We start from the raw sequence: 21,796 nt of genomic DNA, 5'->3' as shown, positions 1-21,796 counted from the left end.
TCGGCTACGCCCAGTCCCTGCACGCAGTGCATGTATCCCCACAATGTGATCTAAAACGCACCGAGAAGTTAACCCGGGAATTTCAACAATAACGCGGATTATATATAAACCATAGACAGGGAACTCCTGGGAGAAAAAAAACATAGACGAGCGGGCGTCGCACTGGCTTTGTGTAGTTTGCACGTCGTTTCTGTGTTGGGCAACTGGTAACGAGTTGTCTGTACGCAGTGGCGTCGCCAGGAATCAAATTTAGGAGGGGCACAGAGGGGGCCCGAAGACAAAAGTAGGGGGGCACAGACAAAAGTAGGGGGAGAACATGGTCACAGCTCGTCTTGGGTAGGGGGGGGCACAGGGTTTCACAGGGAGGGGCCCCGGGGCCCCGGCCCCCACAAGCGACGCCACTGTTAAGACTCTATGCACCCCTCCGATTCTGTTTGAAGAGCAAAAACCTTGTGACTTCGGCTTAAGTTCAGCATCCCTCGGTACCAAACCCCTCCCACTGGTCTTCCCTGGTCCTATCAATGCTTTTCAGCTCTGAGGAATGGGAGGGTTATGATAGGAAACGAAACTGATCAACCTGCGCCCGGTTTCGGTTTCGGTTTCCTGGTCTGAGTCTGGCTACAGTATAATAGCCGATGCTGGGTGCCAGCAGCCTCAGAGAGCCTGGAGAGGGGCGCAGAGAGAAGGTTGAGAGTCACGGCGACGGGCTACGACCGACAGCCACTAGAGGGCGCGCCGGCAGGTAGGTGAGGACAGACACAGGAGGGGCCACCCTCTGTGCCCCCAATGTGCAGTCAGTGTTGAACTGACCCACCGGGACTTTCCCTGCGGGGCATAGGGCCTCTTTTGTTGGTCTTGGAGGGAAGGATACATAAATCACAAACGCTGAATGAACATCCAGGACGTCCTCTGTAGTTCGCTATCACAGTGGCTGCTGTATTTCTCTTTTCTGCCTGGGGCCAGATGGGCCTGACTTGGAACTGCGCGTTGTACTGCTCCCTCCTTAATTAGCGACTGGGTTAATGATCTGCTGTTTGGGCAACATTTGCTTGTTTGTGTGCGGTACATTGCGCGATAGCCCCACCTGCAGAATATAGACCCCGGCTCGGATACATTTTAAGAAGACAGTTGTGTTTCCCATTCATGAGGAAGGAGATTGGAGAAAAGAGGTTGTGCGGGCCAAACAATGATTTATACCGATACAAGAAGTAGAAACAGAAAGAAAAGGACAGGACAGGAGAACAAACGTTGTGTGAAAGGAAAATAAAAAAGCGATAGGGAGCGATTGAGAGAAAGACAGTAATATACTAGATGGAGTTCATCTAGCCAGCGCACTTCAGTTGAACCACGTGACAGTGGCTTCGATCAGGGCCGCCACGGAATGGGCAGTCCATGCAGCTGCCCAGGGGGCCAGCAAACACCAACTGCCTGGCTCCAGCATATAAGGGACTTTGCCGCCTTCATGAATGAGTCTCCCTTTTTTGTTAGTTCTAGTGAGGCAATGTGCCACCCCTCAACCTCCTGGTGCGGTGCTCTTAAAACAAATACCACCGCCCCTCCTTGCGGCCCCTAAGAACTATCACTTTCTTTCTGCAAGAAGAGTGTTTAAAATGGGAGCGATTTATAAATGATTGCCCATATAAGAGACAATTGTTTCCTGCAAGTCCTTCTTAACGTTTCTAAGAACTGCAATGGGGCATTTTTATCTTGATAGCACACACTGCTCTAGTTAACTTCGTAAATCTATGCCCCCCTCTTGGGCTATTAAATATATCACACCAAATAGTTTTAAACTGTCTGTCTTATGTTTACATGTTCATAGCTAACAACAACAAAAAGCGTTTATTTTGGGCAGAATGCAACCTTTTTTCCTCACATTATACATAAAGCATGACTTTGTCAAGCATTGCAACACAAACATCTTAACATTTTCACACTTAATCTTTCGGTATGAGTCTTAATGTCTTGAAAGTACATTTTCAAAAATCCACAGGCCATTTTTTTGTCTTCAGCTGAATTGCATTCTTGTATTTGTAGTCTTCCATTTAAAGTGGGGGGAATAATGCTACAATTGTACACTTTTTGCCTAGCATATTTCTATAAGGATTTATATATTTGTGTGAGTACTATGTTGAAAGCACTGAGGTTTATGTACTTTTCAAGTTGTCTGCATAAAACAGAGTATTGTTCAAAGCCAAATGTGTGGGAGAGTTTACAGTCCTGGGGACTGCAGGGTTTATTTTCCCTGGTTCTGGACCTGTGCTGATTTTCCGGGCACAAATCGAAGATTTACATGCGGGTGGACAGCAGCTGCCCACTTTCTTGAGGGCAGACGCAACCCCTGTTTGGTGTTTTTGAGGCCGGCCTCCAAAACAACGTTTTCTTACTCAAGTGCTTGGCTACTAGGATTTCATCCCAGGTTGTCACGTTTCCAGTGCAGATGCTTACACACAAGACCGCGTCAAAGTGTCATTAAAGCACACATCTCATGTTTTGGATTTTGTTTTCCATGGAATGTTTCATCATAAATTGCTGGGCTTTAAAGGTGTGGGCACCTTCTATACTTTGCCAGCATAGTTATTGGAAATTCTCCTCACTGTTGATTATTTTTCCAGGTTGATATATTTTTTTTCAAAGGCACATGCTCATTTGTCTTGTGCTCTTTCTTCTAAGGGCAAAGCTTAATTGAACTACATTTTTATATTTCACTTTAATATACGTTCACCTACTGTGCATATATTAATGGGTGGCAGCTTTTGATTTTCGCTATGGGGGCAGAGATTCCTACACTAAGTGATGCAAGGGAGCTGTACCCATCCCCAAGTTAAAACAACGCTTTTTACAGCACACATTGCAACAGGGACAGGAGAAAAGCCATATTATTTACAGGAAGGTCTAAACTTATAAAATCTCAGAAACAGTTACCTTACGTGCTAAATTGTCTATGTAGCATTCTGCTATAGGATCCCCTGCTTCCCCTTGCTTTGACCTACCCACCCCCTCCAATCAAGGCTTAGCTGGCCTATTCATGAGGCTTCCTTTGCATTTTGAAGTGAGCAGCACTTGCTAATTTTGCAAGTTGCATGCTAACACGTCACCAAGCCTAAACCCAGCAGAAGAAGAGACAGAAACCCTGCCACGACCAGTGATTTAGATGAGATTAGCAAGGAGAATGGGCGCAACTACACCCTCTCCCCATTTACTCAGCGCCTATTCATATATCCCTAAACCCCCTCCACTTTGTTAGGACTTGAGCCCTGTTAATTCTGCTAATATTTGAAGACCTGCAAAATTGCTTCCCTACCTCAAGGCCTCCCAGGTAAATAGGCTCGATCGCACTATAAGGCAATCCTGCAGTAGACTAAAAACTGCCTGTCTGCCTCTGGGCCAATCCCTGCCCTGACATGATGACATGCTTGGTACCTGCTTCAATTTCTTTTGACACCCACAATAATCCTGATCTGTAGCTTCTGAAATAAAAGCATATTGCTAGTTTGGACAATATGGTCAAATATATACACAATAAAACTAAAAACAATTGGGAAAAGTCTGCAAAAACAGCAGTTAACTTCAGTGAGCAAAACACAAACACACATTTGTTTTCAATGCCTTCCACAGTTAAATGGTGTTTTTAAACAAAAGTTTCAAAAGGACTTTTTAGAAACAATATTTCTACTAACTACATTTGGGAAGAGATAAATTCAAGTTCCTGAATTGCAGTCTGGTCTCAAATCCCGGCTGCTCCACTTAACCAAAGTGTGTGCTCCCAGCCAAATCCTTTTATCTCACTAGGACTTATCTATCAAAATTAAAAGTTTATAGTAGGCATTCAACCCACACTGTCTACTACTTCAAAAAAGCCCCATTCCTGATATTTCTGCATAGGTAAATGTTAACAGTGACAGTTCACATACTTAACTTCAGTTTGTCTCTTGCCTCACTGATGGAAATGTGTTTCTCATTTAACTTCCCATGATACCTTTTTGTATTGAAGACTTGTTCTATAATATAATCTTCTGTAATATCACTGATGTCTTTATTTATGCAAATAAGGAGAGAGCCCAAACACCCTTTCCCACCCAGGGCCCCACAAATCCTTAGGCTGCCCCTCGGCTGACGCAATGCCCAGGCCTCACACTTGCAGAGGTCTCCAGGGGGTCCTAATGTCATAATGTCACCCCTTGCGTTAACAGCTAACTCCAGGTCTGCTAGTGTTTGGTGAAGCCCAAGGCAAAACATTTAGTGAAGCCCTCTTGCTACTGTGCACTGCACCAGAAGCACAGCGAATAGGAGATGCAAAAACCCTCCCTTTGTGTTTGTGTGGAGGTCTTGGATATGCTGATGAGGTCATCTAGATGCAGCTGGGCTACACAAAAAACGTTCTGGTAGTCCATTACCCTTAGCATCATAATGATTTGTGGGGAAAATCTGGAGACTGAACACACTGAATATCTTGCAAAGATCATATCATGGCTGCCCAACATATCTCACCTTCCACCAGAATCTAGGGTCATGCACCATGAGCTGATCTTCTACACGCTAGTCAAATGAACTCTGTACACACTGGTGCTATAGAGAGCTGCAGTATAGATTTTCTCTGATGTGCTTTATTCGCAAAAGGTACAACAGGAGAGCAGTGTTTGCCTATGTAGGCTAGGCAGACTGGATGCCCCGGATCCAGTCTCCTATTTAGAGTCAACCTAATTGTTATAAACTTCTGAGGGCCTACCATTTAGTGTAAAAATACTCCATGTTTTAATGTCACTGTGGCCTAGATGTTCCTGTATCTATGTAGAATAGTTGATATATCATATTTGTACGCTGTAGCACTTCCTGGCTTACTCCTCATGCATCTAGGCTCTGTAAAAATAGGTGTTATTCCTACCAAATACAATAGTTCTTAATTTATCACCCTCAGAAGGATAAAGACTATCTTTTATCAAAAACTCAGATGACATTGAATGCATCATCAGAAGGTCCAAAACGAGTCCATTGACACTTCCATATTTCTTGCATACAGACAGAGAACACAACAATCAAATTAAAACAGTTCAAAAGGACTGTACACCTCAGTAGAAATATATCACCATGTACAAATTGCTCCAATTAGCAACCCAGACTTTGTGATATGTAAACACTACCTCTAGGCCGACGAAGGCGACGTGTTTTGTATACTATGCAAGTTTTCGTCAGCCGCAGTGTAGACCTAGCTACTGCAAGGAGCGGCCATTAAGCTGATGTGTAGCCCTGACTGACTGCTGGTAGGCACTAAGGAGGCCTGACTAAGGCGAGTTGTTCCAATGAGCTTCTTTGTAGGCCTGCACCAGGATGACATGCTGTGTGGGCCTGACCAAGGTGAGTTGCTGGGTAGGCATGAAGAGTGAGAGGTTTTTATGTATGCATATTTTCTGGTTATTTTAGGCAGTACTGTGCTCTGTTCTGCTGAGCAGTGTCCAACTTGCAGAGAATCCCAATGAATGGTTCCAACGGTGTGTCAAATGAGCACAAGAGTGAACCCTATTAGAAGGGCCGTTGAGCAAATAGATGATTACTCCACAGGTAGGGCATGTGAGCAGAAAAACCTCTCTCTGTGGGGCACAGGTAATGAAAAAGAGGGTCCCTCTGCAGGACAAAGGAGGATGTAGGATAGAAGAGCACCGGGGCAATTCTCAGCTGTAGAGCCAGTAAGAAAGGGGAACCCTACCTAAAGGGCAGGGTAACATAGAAGGACCACGACAACCTTGGGGCAGGTGAGTGCAGAGCATGTCTATATGGCGGCGAAGCGCAAAAGAGGAACTCTCACGTAGGACAGCAGAGGAACTAACCAGAAGGGCAGGTAACCATAGAAGAGGCTGTGCTACAAATATGGAAGGTGGGCCCAGGGAGGCTCTGCACTCTAGGAAAGGTGAGAGGAAGAGGCGCTTCTCAGCAACTGACCTATGGTGAATGCCAGATATTTACCTGTTTCCCTTTGTTCTTCTTTCTAGGCTTGAAAACTGAAACATGCCTCAGAGGCGACGGAAAAGGTGAGGAACAGTTCCAGGAGGTAGTGTTCAGCGGGACAACAGTGTTGTTGGGATGGGGTTAGCCATGACAAATTCTGATGATTTGTGTGAATAGACTCCCTCCAATCGTGGAATACTAATAACTTCTTTTGAGACATATAATGCAATACAGCTTACTGCACTGACTGAAAATAGCTAAAGAGATGATGCTGACTATGGGCCCTTCATAATCCTAGTGGCAGATGCATATTTGGGTGTCAGAAGTGGTGAAGGGCCGCTTATGGCACACTGGCCAATATCACGATTTCACTAGCTTGCATCTGGCAGGCAGGTATATCTTAATCTAACCAAATCATAATGGAATGAGATGAAGCCTTACATTGCTAACTGGGCCTAAAGAAACGGGCTTTGCAGTACTTACTGGCCTTAAGAAAGCAGGGCTTGCATTGCTAATTGGGTGTTACAGACTCACGCCCTTCTGTGCTGGATGGCCTTCATGCAGTCTGGGCCTGCAGTGCTAAATGAGCATAACAAAAGCAGCTCTTGAAGTGCTAGCTGGATTTAGTGTGACCAGGGCTTGCAGTGCTTAAGGGATTCTCAAAGAGATGGGATCATCTTGTGAAGGCACGCCCCTGCATGCTTACACCAGAAAAAATACAACCCGCTAGGGAAAAAGACCCAAGACACCGCTTGCAAGGATAACAAGTATTTATTTCTACAAAATAGAAATGCATCAGCAAAGAACTCTGCTGCCGCTGAACGTTCTGGGCTCTGTAGGCATGTGCAGCACGTTATGAGCGCAAATGACGTCACGGATGACGTAACTACATACAGTACAATTCTACAATACTAATTGGAGGAGCCCTATAGATGTAGGGCCGGCTCCATATGAAATTCCAGGCCATTGGTCCATCTTCATCTGTCCATCTTCGTCCACGTGGGCGTTGCTGGGCTCGTCATCCGCTGTGAAGTTGGCAAAACAATGTTATTTTATCGTTGTAACAGTGCACTTGGCAGATACAGAGATGAGCCCGGGGGGAGAGCTGAGGTCAGACTAACTCACATGCTCCACTCACTCGCAGACAGATCAGCAACTCCCAAGCTACTCCACCTTTGTTTTAGGCTATAATTTGACGTCACCCTGCACCTCACTGTACAAATCACGTGACCCATATGTGAAGGCGCGATAGCCTTGACTTCTGATCTTAATGATCAATCGAGGGGTGTAAAAGTTTTATGGTCGGTGGTCTGGGTTTGGATGGTACTGTGGCATGTGGGGGTGTTGGGATGAAGGCATTGCAAAGCTGTATTTCTTATGTGGGGATTGTTGGGGGAAGGAGGGCCTTACTAACTGTTCTGTGGGATGGTACTTCCAAGAGGTGCTCTGCACCCTTCTCATGACCTTGCAGGGTGCATCCAGAGCGCGAGGGCCTGTAACCTCTAGGACAATGGAGGGTTTTATGGATCTCTGAGACCTGCCCAGGGTGGGGGTGATGTCTGTGTTCATGCAGGGGATCTAATACTAACACATATGATGCTGTTCGCTGTGCTTAGGCCTAAGTTCCAAGATGGCTGCCATTGGCTAAGATGGCGCTCACAACCCCATATACTATATAGCCTCAAATACATGCACTAAGGTGATTGTGCACCCTTCTCCGTGTGCACCTCCCTCCCCCTGCTCCCTGGAAGTGCTCTCTAGCGTTTTATTTCTCATTCGGTATCGCCTAGGGGGGGTGGGAAAACCCTCTCTCCTTCCCAACATTATAAAAGGTGTAGTATAATCTTTTGTAGTGTATCCATGCTTGTAATGAAGTATTTAAATGGTAGATGCCCAGATGATTATCCTGCATTGACATCATGCTTATTGGACAACTCAAGAAGTCCCATTGACTCCACGGTTTTATTTGGTGCACATTTGAACTGGTGTGCTCATTTTTAAGCGGGCAGTGTTGAGCTCTCTCAGGTTATAAAACTAAACGTATACAGTGTTGAGTACCACATTAGAACTTGTACTTGTAACAGGAGTTCTAATGATGCACACAGAATACAGTGGTCGGAGGGATCTGACACAGCTCTATCTGTCAGAACAGAGTGATTTCTGTTTCTCCATATATTGTATCCACTGTTGTAGTGGTACAACCAGTTCACTGCTGGTGTTATCAATTAATTGTTAATGCAGACAAAATCCTGTGGCTTTTTATCAAAGTATTCCGCATTGGAGGTTTCAGTGATGACTAGTTTAAGGACCACCCGTAAGAGGGTTGTAGCTGTTTGGTGCAAAAGTGGGATGGTGAGTAGGAAAGCACACGCTTTCTTGGACCTGGGCTAATGTTCTGTGTATTTTGTTCATGAAAGATGGGTTATCCAAGTTGCGCCAGCTCTAATAGTGCCAATAATCTTAACAGATCATATCAGTGTTTGTACATTTCTTTAATTGACATTGCTTTCCGTGTTATTCTCATATTTATTCCATTATTCAATATTTGGGTACAATTCTTACATACAGTCAGTCCAATTACTGCTCTAAGTGCAGTGCTTAAATTCTGAAATTCAGTTTTTGAGCCTCCTTTTTCCGACCGAATTATGTATTTTGACTCTCCAATTGAATGTTTTGAACCTCTTCAATTATTCAACCTCGTTTTGGACGTCTTTTATTATTCAACCTCTACACGTGTTTCACCAAAGTGTTATCCAGTGGATCTTCAAGAGGTTATTATATTTAATACTTTAGGTTCTCCCTATGGTACCATACTTTATTGGATCACTATGGAGCAAGAGTAGGGGACATTTTAATTTCTCTATATCAAGTTGAATTTGTAAAGAGTGTACCGAGATATGCTAAGAAAATTGATTCACTCTTATTTTGTGGGTCTTGTGAGTCTTCTGGTTATTGTATAATTTCTTCTCATGTTTTGTCCTTCTGATTAGGGATTATCTGTTAAAATCAAAATTAACTTCTTAATATATTGGCCCTTTTTGAGCTACAGGCTCTTCTTTAAGGAGTAGGGATGCAAAGGCTTACATTTATATTTTAGTTTCAGGAACACGTTTACCTGTTTTTCCCAAGATGTGTGGATTCGATTGTCCACATGTCGAAACGCTAATCCGCCAAAGGGGTCAGCGTTTCAAAATGGTCGTTTTTTGGTTTATTTAGCGCGATGACATCATCTCTCCTTTGTGCGCAATGACATCATCGCGTCTTATGTTTATGCCGCCGCTCCATTATTCAAATGGGTTTACTTGTGAAGATTTATGGAGACTAGGATCTACCAGAAATGATAATTGCAGTGATGCATTTTGCATTTGATCAGTGTATCCACTAAAAATGTATTATGGACCATCTCGTTAAGTGCTTAAAATTAAATTACATTATTGTCAGCTTATAGCAGACTAAATATTAAGTGTGTCTAAATATAGTTGACTATTCTGATGGATGACTATTGTTATATGTGGTTGTAGATTATTGTGTTGATATTTTGAGATCCGTGTATATTTTCTAGTGCATCAGTTGGCTGTCTATCATTGTTAGTTATAAGCTAATAGTTAAACGTTTTTGGAGTTGGGGGTTCAAGATACAGAGGTTACGAGCTTTATGAAATTTGAATTTGGGATGAGTGTTATTAAATCAACGGTCCTGATTTATAGTGGAGGTTGGTACAGTGATTTCAGTTATTTAGTACAGTAGTTACAGGTTTCTCACTGGTATACAGGCTATTGTGTACATTTGGTAGTACATGCTCATAGATAGTTAAACATTTTGTTATCTCGGTTTAGGTCGGATGTACATGTGTCCATTATATTGATCCATTTGGGCTCCTTCTATTGCAATAGAAGTTCTCTGTCTCCACCTCCTAGATGGTGGGTCCGCTCTTTTGAGGCCAAAGATGTGTCCTTCGGGTGTTATATGAAAAAGGATTAGCCATTGGATATTTTGGGTCTTAATTTGAGTCAGCGTATGTTGATGCCTATGTAGAGTTTGTTACAGGTGCAGTGTATCTCATAAATATTTTGTGTTGCTATGAGTTAATGCATTATTTTCTTTGTTTTTCGTTTGGCATCAAGATTGAGTCCTTTCCATTCACGAGCAGAGGGCATATTTTGCAGTTTCCACATTTTTGGTTACCCTTTATTGGTTTGAGATTCCAGGTAGTTCTTAAGTCTCTCGGTTCTATAGTTGGTTTCAGGAAACTTGGGCTGATTTGATTTTTGATCGTTGGCGACTTACGGAATGTTAGTGCTGGTTCCTCATCTAAGTATTTGACTATATCTTGATCCAACTTGAGGATATTCCAATGTTTACTTAGTATTTTGTGTGTCTTGTGTACATCCGTGCTATTGTTTGTAATTAATGATATTTTTTCTGTTGTTTTTCTCTTTTGTTTTGGTCTTTCATTGCTGAGTAGATCTGTTCGCTCCTTTGAAATTGCTCTGGTCATTGCTCTCTTCAGATCTTGGTTACAGTATCCTCTCTGCCTCAGTTTTTCCACTGTTTTATCCACATGTTTCAAAAATTATGTACTGTTGCCACAGTTTCTTTTTATTCTCAGCATCTCTCCATATGGAATATTTTTGATGTTATGTCTGGGGTGATTACTGATTGCATGAAAGATGCTTTTTCCTGCCTTTGTTTTGATGTATAGGGTAGATTGAAGGATGTTATTCTCCACATACAGTTCAAGATCAATAAAGTCGATCCTTCGGTGTCCTCATTCATTGTTAATTGGATATTGTAGTCCTTGGTATTTGGGTATCTTACATATTCACTGAGGGAAGTTTTGTCACGGTCCTACATTATGAGGATATCATCTATGTAGTGTTCCCAGTAAACAGTAAACAACATTCCTTCTGTCTCTAAATGCTGTGCGTTTCCACGCATGCTAAATTTCTAAATTTCCCATAAATAAATTGGCATATGATGGGGCATATTTCGAGCCCATAGCTGTTCCTTTCTGTTGCTGGTAGCTCACATTGTTGAAGCAAAAAAATATAATTGAGTGTAAATTCAAGCATAGTTAGAAGCCTTTTATTTTGACTTTGATACAATATTGATCTAAATTTGAGAAAGTATTCAGTTGTTCGAATTCCCTTTGCATGTAGGATACTTGTATAGAGAGATGTTACATCTAGTGTTACCAGTCTGAGGAGATGGATTCTAGCTGTTGGATAACATGCTTATTATCTTTAATAAATGAGGACAAGCTTGAGGCTAAAGGCTGTAAGTGGATATCTATATATTGCAAAAGTCTTTCAGTAAGTGATCCTATCCCATTTATTATGGGTCTGCACAGTGGCAATTTGAGGAATTCTTTGTGTATTTTTGGAACAAAATATATTGTTGCCATTATTGGATGTTTTATGTTCAAATAGTTATACTCATCTTCTTTTAGTAGACCTTGGTCACGCCAGTTGCTACTCATGGATCACCACTCACTCATAAGATCCGGTAGTGGGTTTTTAAAATGTTTTTTTTATAACATTTGCTGTCTTTTAGTTGCTGTGGTGCTTCATGAATGTTGTTGTCTCTTTTCATAATGACTACTTTGCCTCCTTTGTTTGCAATTTTGGTTATTATACCTGGGGTATTGGCTAACTCTTTAAGTGCTTCTTTTTACCCTTGTGTCAAATGTTGTCGTATGTTTGTTTTTTTTGTTAGGTAGTTCTGTCTAAGATCTTTAGATACTGCCTTATGAAAAAGGTCAATTACATTGCCCACTTGTAATATTGGAATAACATTTGAGCGTGGTCTCAATGCTGTCTCCTCTGATAGATTCCTTATCATATCTTGTTCTTTTCTGAAAATCTTTCAGCTGTGTATTCTTTCTCCATTGTTTGTAGGTTCAGTGAGGGGACAGTATCTTCTGTGTGCCCAACTGATATTTCTGATGGTGTTGGTTGTGATTGATTCCAATGTAGTCTTACCCATTGGTACTGACTCAAAAATGTTTTTTAATTTGAGACATCTACAAAATGTATATAGATCTAAATTTGTCTGGAAGTAGTCTGATGTATACTCTGGACCAAATATTAGGTCTTTGTTGAGGGCTGATGGGACGTCTAGTGTAATAAATATGTTGGAGAAAGGTTCCCAATGTGGGACACTCTCTTATGGCCTAAGGTTAGGCAAAAAGTTAGGAAACTGTAGCCTCAGGTGCCAGGGTTGTCTTTCTCTCACCCCTAGCATTTCGGTGCTGGACTGCCCCAGGCAGGACAAAGACTGATCTTTTTTGGATATTTCTCCTCTGTGAAAGATAGTGAGCTAAAGACTCTGGGTAAGGCTCTCCTAACCAGGACTAATGTCTGGCAGAGAGACTCCCAGGACCCCGTTGTTATTTGCAAATCTATATGTTGTAGCCTTTTCTTTTTGATCTTGTTTGCATTCGTATGGTCGTACCTCCTTTGTTTTTTAACACCTGCCCTCTTCCCTCTTCTATGCGGTTTCGTGTTATCACGGTATTTGGTTTTGTAATGTTTTCTCATTTTTATATCTGAGCTGTCTGTCCATTAGTAATTCATTCTGGTACTTCTTTTTTAGTTCGTCTAAAACGGACATTCTACTGTTTTGGAAACTGTGTTGGGCAATTGTTCTTGTTCTATCTCACTGCCACTTGTGGATTCTATGTCGCGTGATGACGGAGATGATATAATTTTGGTTTTAGACATTTGTTTCCCTTGGTCTGAGCTCCCAGCGGTTTTCAGGTAATTATTTTTTCTGGACTGTGTAGATTCTTTTCAATTTGTAATCATTTTCATCTCTAATACATTTTTACTGTTTCTTTGGTATAATTGGCTAAGTAATCATGTAGTGGTACAACCAGTTCACTTGCTGGTGTTATCAATATATTGTTATTGCAGACAAAATCCTGTGGCTTTGAATCAAAGTATTCAGCGTTGGAGGTTTCGATGATGGGTAGTTTAAGGACCACTTGTTCGAGGGTTGTAGCTGTTTGGTGCAGTAGTGTGATGGTGATTAGGATATCGCACGCTTTCTTGGACCTGGGCAAATGTTCTGCGTATGCTGGGGTGGCCCTGCCGGGAGTATGGTGTTGTTTTGTGGAAATAAATTACTCCTTTGTAATTTACTTCAACAGCATTACTTCATGGGAAAGTAAATATGTAAATGTGGAAGTGGCGAGGTAGGGGAGCACGGGGGAACCCCCATTAAAAAATGAAACAATAAAACGAAGTAATGCTGTTAAAATAAATTACAAAAGGAGTGATTTCATTGAAAAAACAACATAGAACCTGACTGGGCTGTCATAGTACACCCTACACACTGAAAGCTTTGTCTGCAAATCCTAGGTGTCCCTGCTGTGATTGTTGTCACACTGTGATTTAATTCATTGTATCCTACTGTTGCATATTCATTATGAGCACCCGGGTGTGGGAGCCAACCAAACAGGTTGCCCTGATCGCAGGCTGAATCCCACGAACCAAGCCCGAGTACCGAGCAACCGGAAGGCTGCTCTCACCTGCCCGCCGTCTTCCCTCTTCCCTCCAGTCGCAATCCCTTCCCTCAACACCCCCTGACCCCACTTACCTGATTGCTTTAGCAGCACTGCCAAAGCCACTACTGTCTCCCCGGCTGCTGTGGAAATGGAAGAGGGGCTCTGCATTCCATTTCCATTTCCACAGCGGCTATCTTAAGTAATTATTGTCCCGTTCATTCAAACAAAGATATTCCTGTTAGCACCCAGGTTTCCAGATCGAAATAGCAATAACACCCTCGCCGGCATCGTGCGCGAACATCAGGATGTTACCACCTGATCCGGCCCACCAGCGAGGGTCTTATTAGGTAAATTGACACTGTGTGAACCTGACCCTCCCCCTTCGTTGTCCATCATCAATTATTTCCCCACTGTGGTTTGCCCCTGGGTGTCTTACTCTGATTTATTCAGTGCCATCCCTTATCAATTACTGCTCTGCTATGATTTTGCTCCATGTGCCCACATTAATCCTTACCCCACTGGCATTTTCCTTCCCCAATAAAATGTGTGATAATCTATATGTTGACCCTGGTGTCTCATTGTATTTTGTGATATATTGTAATTGTAACCCCGGGGTCCAAAAGCGATTTGGTGCTATACTGTGATTATGTTCCCTGGCATCACACAATGGGTACATCCCGATGCCCATCTTAAAGGATAGTTCCGGGACTTTTTTTTTATTGTCCCTACGGTTCGGCCATGTGTTTTTAAGCATAACTCGGTAGATCGTAGAAAACTTTCCTATGGACCTTACCCGACTTTTCGTCCATTAACGCACTCGAAATCAGCCACCATTTTCTGATAATCCTATCATTTCCCCCCATCGCCCTGGCTCACCTGCTTTTGCGGCACTAAATCAAATCCCCCGCCCCTGAAACAGACATCAGCAGACGCGTACCGCCCATTTCCCAACGCCAAAGCACGTTTCGTGTCAACAATCGCTGCGCCTCAGCTAATGAAGTGTCGCCATGGAAATGGCAGGACGCCTCTTTCCTCAATAAGTATAAACACACCGTTTCACAACACACAGCAGCAGATTTTCGATTCCATTACTCTCTGTGTGTTACTTTGAGTATTCTGTGACTTGTTTCTGTGCTCTGGTCAGCTACCTTCGCCGCTTCTAGGCCTTGTGAACACCTGTACCATCTCTGTAAATTATTTTACTTTCTTTACCACACAATGGCTACAATAATGCCGTATATGTACGAGCCCGAGTACACCGAGGAAGAACTACTGGAAAGGCAAGCACGCGAAAACGATGGGGATTCGGACGGCAGTTGGGAGGACCAGTCAACGGATGAAGAGCCTGGACCATGTCGCATGGACGGCGTCTCCACCTGGTGCACGTGCAATCGGTGCGAGCTAATGCCAACTGAGGAGGAGAACTGCTGCTGCCGTGAAAATTCCGGGTGCTTGGCCTACATTTCGGAAGGCGAGCCAAGTCCGCAATGCATCACCGAGCTGCCAGAGTTCAGGGAAGCCTGCCTCTCACGGACCGTGTTGAGGATGATGATGGTGCTTATGCACAAACTTCGCGGCACTGTTCGTCCGCGTAATCCGAGTAACGAGTAAGTATACTCTGGTTTTGATGTCAGTGATGCCACTACTATGTCATGGTCGTCTCCCACATATAAAATTACATCTACATATCATTCGAATGCATGTAAATTGGTTCCATATTGTGCATTTTCTAGATAGAATTTTTTTCAAAGCAGAATGACATTTTTTTACCTGAATCGACAGTGATAAGAAAGTTTTGTCATTTTAATACAGTGTGCATCTTTCATTTCACAGGTGGTACAGGCTGGTGGCCTATCGTTGCTTCACTTGGTGGCTTCACGGGAGGCTCGGACACCGCGTTCGGAGAGTAATACCTGCCTGTGCGGTACTTGCCATTAGACACCATTTCCCCAGTGACAGTGGACAATACCGCGGATTTTCCCTGGATGTGCTGCAACCGGAACTTTACAATGTGTAATGTTTATTATTTATGTTCAATTGAAATTAAGATCTAAAATAAAACCCAACATATATTTTAACAATGGTTGTTTTGATTTTTTAAATGAATCTAGTGTGTCTCCATTGAATAGTCTTCCTGTGCCTTGTCTTGTCACACCACATGTCTCCGGCCAGCATCCTCCCTCACGCTGGCCGCCCACCTTCAATCCACATAACCGTTGAACCCATATGCAGCAGACATACATATGTTATTTTGCGGGTTGGCATCAAGCCTCCCGGCCTTGCCTCCTCCCCCAAAAATACTTACCACACCACTTTGTTCAAGCGTTGGCAATAAAAGGAAGGCCGTTGGATTTTATTGATACAAAACATGGTTATAGGTAAATAATCAATATGGTTGATCGTAATAAATCATCCTTTTGGGCACCGGGTACAGAGATGACCCCCTCTGGCCCGTGCCGCCTTGCCACCACAGGCCAGCCTGCAGCTGACTAACTGCCTAGGCATCCAGGGTCTCCAGGGTGAACTGCACCCATATATTCTCCTGGGAGGCTGAGGTATTTATAAACTCACCCCCCTGCCTTCCATGTACTAGATCCTTCAGCCTGCCTCTTACATGCAGTGAGATGGCCTCTCCTTAGTGAGGCCCTGCGGCAAACGAGTCTTGTCTGCACGACCAGCGCCCTAATCCACACCCCCCCGCCCTATCAAAGGCAGTTCGCACCGGGGTACTTGTGCTGCCAAGTGGAGCTGTCAGGGAGCGATAAAGGCCAAGAGGTGCCAAAGACCATGTACACTTCAAAGTGGTCTATAGAGCATGGGTTATTGTTCCCATGTCTACCTCCAGACCCCGTGTCTCCTGCCAAGCATCCCCCCTCACGCTGGACGGCCCCCTGCAATCCACATAAGTGTGTCTCCATTCACGAGTCTTCCTGTGTCTTGTCTGCACGACCACCGCCCCAATCCACCCCCCGCCCTATCAAAGGCAGTTCGCACCGGGGTACTTGCGCTGCCAAGTGGAGCTGTCAGGGAGCGATAAAGGCCAAGAGGTGCCAAAGACCATGTACACTTCAAAGTGGTCTATAGAGCATGGGTTGTTGTTCCCATGTCTACCTCCAGACCCCGTGTCTCCTGCCAAGCATCCCCCCTCACGCTGGACGGCCCCCTGAAAACCGCATAATGCCACGACATATACACGTCATTCATTCACAAACACACCCCTGTTTCGAATTCTTTATAACCCACTTCATATTTCTAATGAGCACTTCTTTGCGCTTTGCTAGTCAACCCGTGAAGGTGCTGGTTATCTGCTCTTCGTCTCTGTGAACTTCCGTGAACACTTCGAGGAAACTCCTCAGTTTGCAACCTGTGAACTGAACTGCTCCCTTTCTACGTCAAGAAACTACTCTGATCCCTGCATCTAACTGTTTGTTCGTCAAGGTAAGGCCATGTACCATAATCATTTTGCGTCCAATTTCTTTTCGTTCAAGACAGTACATGCAAGGAACTAGTCACATGTTCTGAGTTTACATTGGTATTCATAGAGAATTGTTGATCTTTACTTTTCAGATGTAACGCTCACCTGATTCTCGCAGAGGCGCCGGTCTTGACTGGGCGACTACCGTATCTTCAAAGGTGATGTGTAGCACCCGGTTGGCTCTTTGGGCTGGACCTCTGTGCACTGTATGCCTGACGTGTAGAGTAAGATGTCTGCAGATAGAAAATATGGGGTTAATGAACTGGGGTTATTGGGGTGTCCCTATCTCTTTCCTCTTCTCCTCTCCTGTAGACCCCCAAAGGTTAACGCTCTCACCTTAGGTAAGTGAATGCCGAGCTCTCCATCTGCCTCGGGGCAGGGTGCTGTAACCAGTTTCTTCACTGGATAGGTAGCGCAGGCCTCTTGACTTCAGAGGACTGCTGTCCGTAGTTTACTGCACGAACGGTAAGTTTCGAGTCATTCAAATGTCTTTAAAGTCTTTAGTAATGATGTCTCTTGTTTTGCAGGGTTCCGGCGATGGCGGATGACGGGCTGAAGTGAGTTGAAGATGGAGCCCGTGTGATGAATAGAAGCGCCTGGAAGCACGTAAGTAAGCGCTTGTTGCCTGCTTCACTATGCGCTCTAACTGTCTTTTTATTTTGCAGGTACGAGTTCGGAGCGGCTTCAGGGTGCCGGAATACCCACTGGATTAGATGTGGAAAGGAGTAATGGCACGTGAGTATTAAAGTTCCCCAATGTCTTTAAACGCACCTTGTTTTGTCTTTCAGATGCGGGATGCAGCGCCGAAGGCCTCCGGAGCGCACGAAGAGTAGGTAAGCCTTTGCCTTTCAGATGCCGGAATGCTAACCTGTTCTTTCTTGTCTTTATAGGTGTTGCTGAAGACTGGATTCAGGATGGTAAGCCTTTGCCTTTCAGATGCCGGAATGCTAACCTGTTCTTTCTTGTCTTTATAGGTGTTGCTGAAGACTGGATTCAGGATGGTAAGCCTTTTTCCTTAGGCCCAGGACCGGATGCAGAAGACACGATGAGCGTTCTGCTGCAGAGGTTGCAGAATAACGCAAAGCAAGATTCATCCACCGGGTGTGGTTTAAATAGCCTCCTGTAGTGCTTAGGTGTCTCCTTCCACAGCCACGCCTAAGTAAGAAAAGAGTTCCTGGTAAGAAAAGAGTTCCTGCCTTCCAGAAGAGTTCCAGTGTTCTGAATCTAGGGAGTGGCTCCAGCCCCACCCAACAGGAAAAGTAGTTCCAAACAGAAGAGGATCAGAGGCTCAACTGGCAGGCAAGTAAGCAGCATGGTCTGCTGAAGGTAAGTCCACCCAAGCATTATGAGCCCGGCGCTTCCAGCGCTGGGACTGGGCATATTTATGAGCCTGGTGCCACTGGCGCCAGGACTGGGTCCAAAAGGTCCCAATTGGGACTGGTTGGCACTCGGAACCTGGGTTATGGATCTGCTTCCAAGGGAGTTGGGAAAACCCTGACCTTTTGGAAGCAGAGATCATGACATCAGAACTTTCCACAATGCCTGCCTGTTCCATTGGCGGTTGCCCTTCGAAGACCCATAATAAATCTGAAGGTACTATAATGCATGTTTTCCCTAAAACAATAGATCAGATACGAGAATGGGTCCGATATTGCGGATATCCACCGTCTGAGCTTGAAAGTAGAGTCCTAGAAGTCTTTGCGGACAAGAGGGGTGATCGATACCGCATCTGCAGCAGGCACTTTACCTCTGACATGTACTCCACATCATTGCTAATAAAGAAGAACACACCGCGAGCGAGGCGAAAATTGCTCTCAACCGCTATTCCCACTCTATTCGTCCACATCCCTCCACTGGTGAGTCAAGTTTACGTATTTATCTCTCGGCCTTGCGGTAGTGTGTAGCATTAGCTAACAATAATTTCCCCATTTATGTATCCACTCAATATGAAGGCGGAAGATTCTCCATCCGTGTCGTTATTGCAGTCATCAGCCACTTCAAGCGCCTATCGGGTAATCTTACTTGGCTATTCTGCCACTGACTTGTTTTAGGCATGTAAATCAATAGTTTTAATTTATCGTGTAATTATTTTACCTAATGGTACACCCTTGTACTCGTCCTCTAGTCTTTGTTTTCAGTTATAATTATTGTTATCCAAAATAATGCAAGTACTGTCTTTCAGGGAGATGCTGAGGAGTCCAACGTATTGACGACTACCGTTGATGTCACTCAGATGCTCGAGGTACGTTTCCGGACAGTTCCATCGATGGAGATCATCAGATCTTGCATTCTTGTAGCGTGATTGTTACACACAATGTTTCTTTCGTTTTTAGCCATTGATATGTCCTTCTGTCGTCGCCCTCCTATGTCTCTTCTTTTTTCAATATTGTGTTCATTACTAACGAAAGTCCTATGTTTCAGGGAGTCGATGGAGCATTAGTCCAAGAAGAAGCGGGAGCATGCACTTGCGGGTCGGCGCAACAGCTTGCAGAAGTGTGCACCGCAGTTACATCGTCCCTTGATGTTCTTATGCATTTCGAGGTATGGATACTGACAGTTCGATCAAGCGAAATCATATGACGTGATTACATCCGCTATACTTCCTTCTTTATTAACGCAAGTACTATGTTTCAGGGAGATGACGGAGCTTCTTCTACAAGAACATCACCCCTAGTAGTTGATGCAGATCTCTGGGTGGTGACACTTCCAACGATCGAGCAAATCGAATAATATTTACATATCCATTATTTATTTTAGACAACTGATCATTTGTGCAGGTCTATTTAGATGAGCCGTTGACGCCTGCACAAAGTTTATGTTCTTTTTAACAAAATAGAAAACCATACTAATGCAATTACTGTGTTTCAGGGAGTTACTGAAGCATCATCTTCAATAATATCATCAATGGAAGTCTATGAGGAGCCCGAGGTATGGATCTTGACAGTTCCATCTAACTAGATCAACTATGCGTGAATAATTGTCGTTTGAATGTTCTACACAAAGCGTTCATTCGTGTTTTGCTATTGAGATGTACGTGGGTATTGGTCCCCAAGTACATTTTGTGTTTTCGATATTATTGTACATACTAATGAAAGTTCTATGTTTCAGGGAGTCGATGGAGCGTCAGTGCGTGATGGATGTGCTTATCATGAAAATATAGTCGTTGCAGCGCAAGAGGAAGTGGAGACATGCACACACGAGTCGGAGCAACAGCGTCCTGATGTTGAAGTTCGAGGCAAGAAAGTTTCAAAGAAAAGAAAGCAAAAGAAGGTTAGTGTCCTGGTCACTATATTATGTTGTTTTTCACTGTTAATAGTTCAATACTGTAAGTTGTGTTTAAACTGAACATCCCTTTTCCAATCTGTCCTCTATTTGCGAGTGGGTGTACGAACTAGATCTACACAGACAGTGAAGCGAACGAGAGATGTTGCTTGTCAAACCTTTTGGCAGGGACTTGAGACTGGAGATGCATCGTGCCAATGGGAAGAATATGAAGTGATTGACAACGGAGCTATACCACGTCCAGCCATCGATAGTGAATGTCCTCCTGGTAGTTCGGATGCAGTCGGAGATCAATTCACAGAATCCACACCCGCAAAAACTAAGACCGCGAGAAAGTTGAAGAAATTGTTTTATTCACCCATCGCCGGAGAAGGAACAGATGTTGCAATGGAAGAGAATGAAGTGGACGACAATGAAACACCATCAATATCACTGAACATAGCGGAAGACGATATCAGAGATTCTACCTTTCATGTGAGTGACATGTCCTCAACGTTACAGGCCGAACCAGCTGGGATGCAGAGTGACAGTATAAGGAAAGAGGCCAAATTCATTGTATTCGATAGTTGTTTGATTGATATCATTATTAGGATGAAATGTGGGCATTCGGTTGGTGGGGAAGTATGTGGGGAGCCATTGATTAATGTGACTCGTGCAATTCGAGGCACTAACCTTAAAATACATGCCACCTGTACAAAATATCATCCTTTCTCATGGTCTGCACAACCCATGCTGGGGCAACTGCCAGCAGGCAATCTACTTTGTGCAGCGGCTGCACTTTTTAGTGGTTCTAGTTTTAAAAAGTTAGAGTCTTTCTTTCAGTTTGTGGGAATCCATTTAATTGCGAAAACTCAGTTCTACAAATACCAAACCGATTATCTATTTCCAGCCATTAGCGAAGCTTGGAGAATGGAAAAAATGTCTATTGATAGTACATTCGCGGGCAAACGGTTCAGGCTAGCCGGTGATGGACAGTGCGACAGCCCAGGATTTTCAGCCAAGTACTGCACCTACCACTTTCAGGACATTGAAAGTAAGAAAATTGTGAGTTCGGTGGTCGTGCAGGTGTCACAAAGTACATCCTCAGTGGCCATGGAGAAAGTTGGCTTTGTAGCATCATTGCAAGAACTACAATCGCGGGGAATGGTGATCGACCTGATAGCCACGGACAGACACGTTTCAATTGCCAAGACAATGAGAGAAGAGTACAAAAATATAAATCACCAATTTGACGTTTGGCATCTTGCAAAAACAATCAATAAAAAAATGTCGGCTGCAGGTAAAAAAAAAGATATGCAAGGTATTTCACAGTGGTCCAAGTCAATCAGCAACCATCTTTGGTGGAGCTCAAAAACATGTGGAGGGTCGTTGGAAATTCTACTGGAAAAATGGCGGTCAGTAATGCTACACTGTACCAACGTTCACCGTTGGAACACAAACCAACATTGCCACAATTGTGAACATGGCCATTTGTCCACAGAGGAGGCACGGAAGAAGAAGTGGTTGATTCCTTCATCACCCACTCACAAAGCCATTGAAAAGATTGTATTTGATAAAACTATAACAAGAGATTTGAGGGGACTCACGGA

The 21,796-nt window shown here is 43.8% G+C and overlaps 1 protein-coding gene across 1 annotated transcript in view; it reads left to right on the top strand.

Moving 5' to 3' along the window:
- Positions 1-616: 616 nt before the first annotated feature.
- The window catches only part of LOC138454024 (sacsin-like), a 465,635-nt gene continuing 444,455 nt past the window's right edge, over positions 617-21,796 (top strand). Inside the window, exons 1-2 of the mRNA XM_069607010.1 lie at positions 617-742; positions 5,988-6,026. Of these exons, the coding sequence (XP_069463111.1) occupies positions 6,004-6,026 (23 nt within the window). The 5' untranslated portion in view covers positions 617-742; positions 5,988-6,003. The remainder of the gene's footprint in view (positions 743-5,987; positions 6,027-21,796) is intronic.

Source organism: Ambystoma mexicanum, chromosome 1p, assembly GCF_040938575.1.
Source record: "Ambystoma mexicanum isolate Mex_15411 chromosome 1p, UKY_AmexF1_1, whole genome shotgun sequence".
Classification (NCBI taxonomy): Eukaryota; Metazoa; Chordata; class Amphibia; order Caudata; family Ambystomatidae; genus Ambystoma; species Ambystoma mexicanum.
Note: the sequence above shows the minus strand (reverse complement) of the source record. Positions and strands in the feature narration are given on the sequence as shown.